The sequence below is a fragment of the Tyto alba genome, unplaced genomic scaffold (genome assembly GCF_018691265.1).
Source record: "Tyto alba isolate M040663 unplaced genomic scaffold, T.alba_DEE_v4.0 Super-Scaffold_20, whole genome shotgun sequence".
Lineage (NCBI taxonomy): Eukaryota > Metazoa > Chordata > Aves > Strigiformes > Tytonidae > Tyto > Tyto alba.
In genome coordinates this window covers 8776642-8787068 of record NW_024881283.1, presented here as the reverse complement: position 1 = coordinate 8787068, position 10427 = coordinate 8776642, and the positions used below count along the sequence as shown (strand labels likewise).

The window sequence follows — 10427 nt, the reverse complement described above, 5'->3', positions numbered from 1 at the left end:
GCTGGAGACAATTTGCCTCCGACCTCGAGCGTCATGCGGAGGTTGTGTTACCGCAGGGCTCCCCGCCTGCCGTGCCGAGCTCGGCCCCGGAGCTGCCGGCACGGCCCCCTCAGTGCCCCCCCAGTGCCGGGGGGGCGAGGGCTGGGGTAACGCCGGCTGAGCCCTGCCAGCTCCCAGGCAGCTTTGTTGGCCCGGGCAGCGCACAGGAGGGAATTCTTGTGGCGAGGATTTCGGCAGTTCAGCATTTATTTCTGCACCAATTTGGGCACAAACCCCCCCCCCCCAGTTCCAGTTTTTGCTGGGAAAGAAACAGCCCGCGGAGATTCTTTCCAGCTTGAACGGGGCCCGTTTTGCTTCCATGGGGTTAAAACAGCAGTTTTACCTCTTTTGGAGGAAATACGTTGCTGAAGAGCGAAGGGAGAAGCAGCCGAGCTCGCCGTCCCCCCACGCTGCCCTGGGTTGCGCAGCCTCAGAGCGGTTTCTCCATCATTTCCGCCCCCCAAACCAAACATTTTTGGCACGGGGCTGGGGGGGAGCTTGGCTCAGATGGAAGCTGCAGATGGAAAATGGCTCCAGAGCTCTCCAACTTGCTCAGACCTGTCCCGTACCACACACACACCCCCCCCCCCCCAATCGCTGCCCGGACCTGCAGGATTGGGGGCTGCTCCCCCCATTCCCCCCCGTGCTGGGGCACGCTGCGAGCCTGTGCCTCTCACCCGGGCTCCGTTCCCTCACCGCATATGGCGTCTCCATGAGTAATAAAAGCTGCTAATTGCCAACAGATGCCCCAGGAAACCCTGACGCTGCCTCTCACGGCTGCGTTTGGCTGGGAGGGGAGAGGAGGGGGAACCGGAGCCGGCCCCGGGTCCCCCCGAAGTGCAGGGCGGGGGGGGGGGGATCCCGGTGCGTGGCGGCTCCCAGCAACGGAAGCGAGAGGACGCGGCTGCTATTATTAACAAAATTAGCAGCCAGGTCAAGGCAGCTGGTGAGCATCCCCACGGAGGGGCCGGTGCCCCAGACCCAGAGCATCCCCCCTCCCCCCCCCCGGCTCTGGAGAACTGCCCAGCCTCCCACCCCACACCCTCCGTGGGGCCGGGGAGCCATGGCCGAGCCCCACTGCACCCCCTCGCTGTGCTGGGTCCCGCCACCCACCCGCAGCGTCTCCTGCAGCCCCGCCCCCCCCCCCACCCGGCGTGGGCAGATGAAGCCCCCACGCGTGGGCCCAGCCCCCCTCCCTGTGCTGTGGCTCCAGTATTTGTTGCACAACTGGAGCTGGCGCCAGCTCAGCGCCGGCAAAGCCGGGGGCAGGAGGCGGCTGTGCCGGGCCCGGGACCCCCCATCTCCCCTTTCTCCTTTGTTTGATGAAGCTCTAATGGGGAGGGGGGGGGGGGAAAGAATTTGGCCCCTTCCCTCCCCTCCTCCAAGGGCGGTGACACCCTCCCTGCTCCCATCACTGCTCTGCAGCCCCCAGCCCGCTTCTTCCCGCATCCGAAACCCAACTTGGGCGGTGCTGGGATGAACCGGGTTATGCAACTAGCGCTTCAGCCTTAACTGGACTGTGTGGGGAGGGGGGGGTGGGCAGAGAGAGACCCCTCCACTCCGGGGGTCACATCCTGCCCCAGTGCCCCAGCACGGCTGCGTTGGGGCTGGGAGCAGCATCTCCTGTCCGGTGCCACGGGGGCCCATGGGCACCCCCCCCCCCCGCTTCGGCACTGCTCTGCCACGGGCCCCATGCCACTGGGAACCAGTAAACTTCTGGCAAGATACGGGGATGCTGAGGGAACAGGTGGAAAACGGCGGGGCTGGCACTGCCAGGCACGGGCAGAGCAGTGGGAGGGGGTCACCACGCAGCACGGCCGGGCTGAGCCGGGGCTCTGGGTGTCTGCCCCCTCCCTCAGCTCAGCCTTGCCACCCTCTCCTGTCCCCCCGCCAGATGCAGCACCCCCAAAATCATGGCCTTCTCCTGCAGCGCCTTGGTCCAGGACCTTCCCACCCCGCTTTGGGGTTCCCATGGGGGTCTCCACTCTCCCATGGGCACAGGCACAGCTCATGCCTGGCGAGGGTCCCCCCCGCCCCGAGCCGCTGCAGGCACCAGCAGCTCCGTGCGCTCCCAGGGCCGGTTCGGTTCATGTCACTCCCCTTTAGCTAACGAGGACTAATTGATGCCCCAGCAAGGGAAAGCGCAGCTGCCCAGGGCGGCGGGAGCCAGAGGTGCCCTCCAGCCCCCAGCACCCACGGGAGCTCGGGGTGCTTGGGGCAGCACCGCAGCGCAGACAAGGAGCAAACCAGAGGCCACTGGTGCAAACTGGGCAGCATCCTTGGCCCGGAGGTCTCGACCCGGGCTCCTGGTCCAGCACTAGCCCGGAGTTCACGGCCACAGCTGCTGGTCCCACTGCCACGTTGCCAGCCCACCCCGGCACCGGCGCCGTGGGCAGCACCCCCGCACTGCAACGCCCAGCTCCCGCCGTGCCGATGCCAGGGATGCTCCGGCAGCACGAGGCACCCCACGTTACGTGCCTCTGCAGATTGCATGGTAATTGCCTCCGAAGTTACTAATTTGCTCATAGATTAATTACCGTGTAATTTACTGCTCTTGGCTCCCGCGAGAAGATGCTCATTTGCAAGGCAGCGCGTGGGTATGGGCTCAGTCTTGGTCAAGAGGATCCTCCGGGCACCGGGCAGAGGCGCAGACCGAGCAGGGAGGGGGGTTGGGGGGGGGAGAAGACAGACTGGGGGTCCCCACTGGGTGACGGCCCCCCCCCTCCCGGGGCAGACCCCTGACACGAAGCACGAGGCGGCGGCCGTGGCCCCACGGCACCACAGAGAGTGAACTTTTATTTCCAACAACGACAGCACCTGCCCCGTGGAGTGGGGATGGTGGGGAGGGCTGGGAGGGGGCGGCCAGGGGGGTCTCGGGGAGGGGGAAGTTGGGGGGGTGGGGGGGTGGCCGCTTGCGTGCACACGGTGCACGGCGTGAAGAAACATCCCGGTAGAAAAGAACAAAGATCCGATGGCCTCGACAGCCGGTCCTGCCCCGGGGAGGGGGGGTGCAGGCGTGATCGGTGGGTGAACGCGGAGGGGTGGGGGGGGTTGGGGGGTGAGGGGGGTGGGGGGGGCACTGCGCATGTCTGTCCCCTCCACACCCGCGTCCGGAGGGTGGCAAGGAGGAGAAACTGCACGAGGATGGGCAGGAGGCGCCTGCGGCCGGGGCCGGGGGAGCACGGTCCCTCCCGTGGGGACGGCTCCGGCCAGGCAGGGACCCCCCCCACCCCCCGGCCGCTGAGGAGGACGGAGCAAACCCGACGTCGTGGGTTCGCCCTGCCGCGGGGGTGAAGGCGGCGGCGGTGGCGGCGGGCGCGGGGCTCACACCTCCGTTTGGAAGTCGCCGTCGGTCACATCCAGGCCGGCGCAGGGGCCCTCCCAGTCCGCACAGCGCAGCTCCAGCCGGTCCCGGTGGGCGCTGGGCAGGGAGCCCAGCGTCATGGCCTTGAACGTGCTCCACGGCTTCGGCGGCGCGGCCGGTGCGTGCGGCTCCTCGGGGCTGGCCGCATCCTGCCAGGCGAGGGGGTGGAGCTGAGGCGAGCGGCCGCGGGGCATGGCGACACACTGGCTCTGTCCCACCGACACCCAGCCCTGGAGCACAGCCACCCACCAGCACCCTCTGGCCCAAATCCAGGACAGGGGGGGGTGGGGGGGCTTGGGTACTTACGTTGGCCATGCTCTTCTCCCCGCCGCCCGATGAGACGCTCCATCGCTTTTCTCGCTGCGGAAAAAAACGACAGCGCTCAGCCCCAGCATCATCCCGGGGACGCCTCAATCCACGCAGGGGGGAGGTGGAGGGGTGCAGGGGAGCAGAGTGGGGCAGGATGTGACACCACTCCCCCCCCCGCCTCCAGGCTCTCACCTTGGAGGAGCCGGCAGCCGGGGCCCGGTACCGGTCCAGCGTGTGAAACTTCTGGTTGAGCTCGTGGTAGAGCTCGGAGTGACGCTTCCGCGTGTGCATCACCTTCTGCAGGGCAAGAGCAGAGCCCGCGGCCGTCAGCACCCAGCACGGCCCTGCACCCCTCGGCACATCCCCCCCCCTCCTCACCCCCCACCCTCCCAGGGCACCCCCAGCCCCGCAGCAGACCCCGCTGCTCCACTCCCGCTCGGTGCTGGTGTTTTAATTGCCTGGTATAAAACTCCTCCGAGCTCAGCTGCTGCTTTGCAGACAGCGAGCCAGAGGGGACCAGGGACAGTCACCGGATGGCACCCGACCCCACGGTGGGTGACACCGGCTGCCATGGCGGGGCTTACCTCAAAGTCCAGATCAGAGTATCGTAACCTCTTCCTCTGGCAGGGGACACGCACGGGGAGGAGACGGAGAAGAAAAGGGAAAGGTCTTTGCAGATCCAGGATGCAGCAGGGAGCAGGGCGGGGGTGGGGAAAGCTCATGCCAGCCCCAAGCCATGCCACTTGCAGGGGACAGAGCCCAACCGGGGCTCCCAACCGAGCTGGGGGACGTGCAGCTCACCCACCGTGCTACCGGGGTGAAGGGAACCCCAAGCAAAAGGTGGGACACCAAGCAGCGAGCAGCGGGGGGGCACCTCATGCAACCCTGCCCGCTCACCCCTGCTCCCGCACGCTCGCCCTTACACCCCCCTCCCACACCCTTCTCTCCCCACGCACGTCCCCGGCCCCCCCGCTCACCTCCAGGGACCCCACTTTCATGGCGGAGCCGGGGACGGTGCGGGGCATGGTGCGGCTGCGCTCCGACAGCTCCGAGGCCAGGATCTGCCGCACAGTGGGGTGCTGCTTGAACTGGAGGCCGTAGGGGGTCTTCACCGTCCCGTAGGGCTGGTTCAAGTTCACGTTGACGTGATCCACGGCGACGAAGCCGGGGTAGGCGTCCCCCTCGGCCGACGGGCGCCCCGTCCCGCTGGGCACCCCCTCCTCGGCACCGGGACCGAGGGTGCCTTCCTCCCGCGAGAAGGGCTTGAGGCTGCCGGTCCGACGGGGCAGCATCATGTAGTCGCTCTCGCGGGGGGGCTCGGGGGCCCGCAGCCAGCCGTAGTCCAGGGGCCGCAGGCTGCTCTCTGTGCACAGGTAGACGGGACCCGGTGCCTCCAGGCTCAGCGGCTGCGCCGGCGGCTCACCCAGCTCGCTCAAACCTGCCACCACGTTGGGCGTCATCTTGGGGACCTGGACCAGGATGCTGGTGGGAGGGATGTTCCCCGGCAGGCTGGAGAAGCCCAAGCCACCCTCCGAAGTGGTGTTGAGCTTGGGGTCTTCGTCTCCGTCCAGGGAGATCCGGGACAAGGTGCCCGTGATGGTGGCGGGGTTGCAGGTGTTCACCTCCTTGAACAGCACTGCGGGCAGAGAGTGGGGTCAGAGCTGGCCCCGGGGGGTCCCGCGGGAGGGCTGGACCTCCCTGCGTGGCGTGGTGACATCCCCGTCCCCAGCACAGGGGGCAGGGGAGACCTTACCTGTCTGACACGCCAGGTCAACGTCCTTTTCAAAATCTGTCTATAAAAATACAGAAAGAGGGGAAAGAGAGAGAGAGAGAGGAGAGAAAGAGAGGGAGAGAGACGGGGAAATGAATGCATCTTGGCCAGCACGGGGAGCAGCGGGGCTGGCAGGGGGGGACCCTGCCCCAGCTGGAGGGAGCAGCCCTGCTGAGCCTGTACTGGCGCTGCCGCACTCACCAGGATCTGCACTTGCCCATTCTTGCAGGAGTCGGGCGAGTTTTCATTCTCCTCGCTCCTGCACCCCCCCATCTGACACTTCACCACGTCCTGGACCTGCGGGGACAGAGCCGGTCACGGCCCCGTGGCCAAGGGGTCCCCCCCCTCCCCGGCACCCCCCCCGCTCTGGGGCCACCCCACCTCTCGGCGCAGGAACCCGTGTACGGTGATGATGACGAAGCCCTGGACGGAGTTGAAGACGGCGAAGAGGACCTGGAAGAGGATGGAGCGCCGGTCGGTCATGGCGAGCACGGCCGACATCCAGGTCAGCGCCAGCAGAGGCAGGACCACGCAGGAGCTCCACAGCGATGCCCTGGGGCAGGGAGAGAGGGGCCGGGGTGAGCCCGCTGCGCCGAGGCTGCCCCGCGACAGCCCCCATGAGCATCACCCCCCCACCCTGTGACAACCCCCCAACCCCGAGCATCCCCCCCCCACCCCCAACCCCAGCCCCGCAAGCGCAGCCGCTGTGCGTGCACAGCGCGGCACGGAGACCCGAGCCCGAACGCCCTGTGGACGCCGTGCACCCCGCCAGACCGCCCCCCCCGACGTCCCCACTTCCTCGGCATCCCCAAGCCGGTGCTGGCTGGGTGCTTGGGGCACTGCCTGCTTTAGGGTGGGGGGCCCCCTTCTGCCCCCCAGGCTGAGCCACCAGCGTTGCCAAGCTGGCAGGGAGGGTGGTGGGGGGACGCGGGGCCACAGTCACCCTCCCACCGCCGCAAGAAGAGCAGAAAGGGGATTTCTTTCTTTTTATTTGTTTTTTCTTGTTTTTTTTTTTTTTTTTTTTTAATTTTGGAGCTGCTTCTGGTGCAACTAAACCCCTGGGAGCAGGGACCCAGGCTGAGCAGGGTGGCAGCGGTCACAGCCCAGCCCTCTGGACACATCCCAGCCAGCGCCCGTGGGGGGCTCACATGCTGGGAAGAGGGTCCCGGGGATAAAACAGGCCTGTACCCCATGGTGTGGCACACACCCCCCCCCACCCCCCCCTCCACGGAAGAGGAGCTGAGCCCCCCCCCACCACCACGCCCCGACCCCAGAGATGACGTGACCTGCGTGCGGGAAGCCATGCCATGCAGACGTGATGGCCGCGGTGGCACACGCGTGCCCCGCGCACAGCCTTCGCCCTGCCCACGGGACCCCCACCCCACCCACCCCACCCCGAGCCCATCCTCCCACCCAGGGGGTGGGGTGTGATACCCAGACACCCCCCCCCCCCCCTCCCCACCACCACCAAGTCCTTGTTGCTCCCCAGGGTCCAAGGCTGTGCTCGGGGCCGGGGCAGGGGGGTCGGGGTGGGGGGCGAAGCGGGCGCGTGGCGGGCACTAACATGGCACTGCTGGCGGTGGCGGAGGTCATGGCCGCGCTGGACACCACGCCGCACTTGGTGCATTTCAGCAGCAGGTTGCCGCAGGGGGGGGGCTTGGAGCTACGTGCCCACCGCCCCCACCCCCCGGCGCCCCGCGGCCAGGACCGGGCCACGCGGGGATGCAGGCGGGGAGCGGGGGCGGTGCGGTAGCAAGGCGGTGGGAGAGCAGGGTGGCAGGGATGGGGAGGTGGAGGGAGGATGGGGGCGGGGGGGGGGGGGATTGGACAGATGGACGGAGGGATGGACGGATGGATGGACGGACACAGGCAAAAAGCAAATGGGAGAAGGAAAAGAGAAAGAGAGAGCCGGGTTAGTCGAGGGCGGCAGCAGTTGTTAATGATGAGCAGGGGGTGGGCAAGCGGCAGCGGGACGGGGCGGGCAGGGCTCAGCCCCCTCCGCTGGCAGCAGGGAGCGGGGGGGGCCGCAGCGTGCGGCTCCCCCTTTCCCAAGGGAAGGTGTGGGGGTGACTGACTGCCCCCCCCCCCCTTAGCTACCGACCCTCCAGCAGCCCCCCGACAAGGGGCTGTGGTTACCCCGGGCTTTTCCCACCCACCCCGCCCCCCCCCCCCCACTGCTGAGGTGAAGTCTGCCCCGGGCTCAGCCCGCTCCCGGAGATGACCCCGTGCCATGCCCCGCGGGCAGGGTGCCCCCCGGCCCCAGGGACAGCCCCGCGGGGCGCAGGGCACTTACCCAGCTCGCTGCTTTTTGGACTTATCTGAAATGCCATCGCGGGACATGAGCTTGTTGAACACGATGATGCCGACCAGCATGTTCACCTTGGGCGAGAGCAGCGCTGGCGTCAGGGCCCGGAGCGAGCCGGGGCTGGCAGGAGCCGCCACGCACCGGGGTGGGTTTTGGCCCGGGGGGGGGGGGGGAGGTTTAAGGCTGGGGGTCAGCTCACCAGGACGATGACAGCAGCGGGTCCCACGAAGGCGTAGAGCAAACCGCCCTCCAGCGAGAGCCAGCAGCTGCAGGGGACCGTGGCGTGTCAGGGGCGGATGGAGAGGGGACAGCCCGTGTCCCCATCCCCTGCTGCCAGCCCGGAGCGGTCCCCGTGCCCAGCCCTGTGTCCCCCCCCTCCGTCCCCACGTACTAGCTCGCTGTCCCGTAGCCTTTGGTCCGTGTGAAGCCGACGGAGACTGCGACCACGAGGGCTGGCAACCCTGGAGAGGGGAGATGAGGCTGGAGCTGTGTGTGTGTGTGGGGGGGTGGGGTGGTGTGTGGCATCGCTGTCCCCCCCCCTACCCCCCAGCATCACCCCTGTGCCAGCCCCCACAGATGGGGCCAGGGATGGGACCCTTCTGGCAGCTCCCCATGGCCTGGGCTGGTCAGAGGGTGCCACGTCGAAGGGACCAAGACACCTGAGGGTCTGCTTTCCTCCATCGTGCCTCAGTTTCCCCTTCCGATAACCCTGGGGGGTGCCAGGGAGGGGTGCGTGGTGCCTCCCCTTCACCCCATCCTGGGACCAGCCCTGCCGGGCTCTTACCCCATCCCAAGCACAGGAAGCGTTTCCTGACCAGGCGTGTCCGGATCCGGCCGATCACCGCCAGGTAGGATTGCCAGGCCTCCGTCAGCACCCAGCAGAAGGACGAGAGGAAGAAGAAGTGGAGGAAGGCGGCCGTCATGGTGCACACACCCTGTGGGGACACGGGCACGTCACGGGGAGGCAGTGGGGCACCACCGCGGCCAGGCGCCCGGCACCGCGGCGGTTAAACTCCCACGCCAAGCGCGAGGTTTGTGTCAAAGCCACCGGCACAAAGGATTTAATCCCGAGACCGAGTTAATCCAAATCCAATCTGGTGCTGGAAACCAGCAGGGATGAGGCGGCAGGCTGGGAAGAGAGGGCTCGGACCTCCCCCCCACAGCGCCCGCACCCCATCTGGGGGACCCCGCAAGGGGGGGTACGGCGGTGGCACCCACCTTGCTGAGCATCTGGGACTGGCCCACGAGGATGAGGACGTTGGAGGCCAGGATGGAGACGCAGAAGTTGAGTAGGATGATGGAGCGCTCTGACTTGATGAACCTGTGGGCAGGAGCAGCGTGGGGCTGGGGCACCAGCCTGTCCCACGTCCCTGTCCCACGTCCCTGTCCCATGTCCCTGTCCCACGTCCCTGTCCCATGTCCCTGTCCCATGTCCTTGCCCCACGTCCCTGTCCCATGTCCCTGTCCCACATCCCTGTCCCATGTCCTTGCCCCACGTCCCTGTCCCACGTCCCTGTTCCACATCCCTGTCCCATGTCTTTGCCCCATGTCCCTGTCCCACGTCCCTGTCCCACGTCCCTGTCCCATGTCCTTGCCCCATGTCCCTGTCCCACGTCCCTGTCCCATGTCTTTGCCCCATGTCCCTGTCCCATGTCCTTGCCCCACATCCCTGTCCCACGTCCCTGTCCCATGTCCCTGTCCCATGTCCTTGCCCCACGTCCCTGTCCCATGTCCCTGTCCCACATCCCTGTCCCATGTCCCTGTCCCATGTCCTTGCCCCACGTCCCTGTCCCATGTCCCTGCCCCACATCCCTGTCCCATGTCCCCCCACATGCTGCTGGGGGGGGGTGCTGTCCTGGGCAGCTCTCCCACTTGGCTGCCACCGGGGTTATTCCCTTCCTACCACATTGTATTTAATCCCATCGACACCAAGCCTTTGCCCACACTGTGCCCCCCCCTTCTCCGCCCCCTCCCCACACGGTCTCGCACCCCAGGTGCCCCCCCCCCGGGTCCCCAGCTGTCCCCGGGTCACCTCCAGAAGGCAGCGTAGATCACCAGCAGGGTCAGCAGGGCCATGCAGGACACGGCACAGCCGATCATCAGCGGCACCGATGGGGTGCCCGAGGGGTCCATGGCCTTGGAGGAGGGGGGACACATACACAATGGCTGAGCCTGGCCCCCCACGGCTGCTCCCTGCCAGCCCCCTGCCCCCGCTGGGCCCCTCCACCCCCCCCAGTTGGGGACTGGGGGGGGTCAGTGGTGGCGGTGGCACAGCCAAAGCGCCTTCCCGGGGACCCGTGCCCATCTCCATGCCGACGGGGGACGCGGGTGGAATAGCAATGGGGTGGGGGTGACGCCTGGGGCCGGGGCTGCCCCCTCCCCTCCTGGCATACAGCACTGCCCCATACAGACCCCTGGCAGCACCCCCCCTGCCCGCACAAGCCCACCCTCGGGGTGCTGGGGAGGGGGGGGGGGGGCACAGGAGCCCTTCCCCTGCCTGGTGGGAGACACCCCCATATCCTGCAGCGCCCACCCCACCCTAACAGGCTGCCCGCTGGCCGTGCACCCCCTGCCCATCCCCAGCCTCCCCGCGGGACCCCCGCTTTGGCCAGACCCCAGAGCCCAGGGATCACACACAC

At 67.8% G+C, this 10427-nt stretch overlaps 1 protein-coding gene across 10 annotated transcripts in view; it reads right to left on the bottom strand.

Annotated features, from left to right (window-relative positions):
- Positions 1-2814: 2814 nt before the first annotated feature.
- ADGRB2 (adhesion G protein-coupled receptor B2) overlaps positions 2815-10427 on the bottom strand; it is a 29597-nt gene continuing 21984 nt past the window's right edge. For 6 of the 10 annotated variants that reach the window (XM_042793662.1, XM_042793659.1, XM_042793665.1 and 3 more), the window contains 15 exons: positions 9821-9924; positions 9007-9109; positions 8573-8723; positions 8180-8249; positions 7988-8054; positions 7777-7862; positions 7048-7146; positions 5865-6036; positions 5685-5780; positions 5466-5505; positions 4690-5348; positions 4297-4332; positions 3905-4009; positions 3710-3763; positions 2815-3552 (listed from right to left, as the gene is read on the bottom strand). In XM_042793662.1, the coding sequence (XP_042649596.1) occupies positions 3364-3552; positions 3710-3763; positions 3905-4009; positions 4297-4332; positions 4690-5348; positions 5466-5505; positions 5685-5780; positions 5865-6036; positions 7048-7146; positions 7777-7862; positions 7988-8054; positions 8180-8249; positions 8573-8723; positions 9007-9109; positions 9821-9924 (2031 nt within the window). In that variant the 3' untranslated portion in view covers positions 2815-3363. The remainder of the gene's footprint in view (positions 3553-3709; positions 3764-3904; positions 4010-4296; positions 4333-4689; positions 5349-5465; positions 5506-5684; positions 5781-5864; positions 6037-7047; positions 7147-7776; positions 7863-7987; positions 8055-8179; positions 8250-8572; positions 8724-9006; positions 9110-9820; positions 9925-10427) is intronic. The other 4 variants (XM_042793660.1, XM_042793661.1, XM_042793663.1 and 1 more) reach the window with 4 other exon arrangements.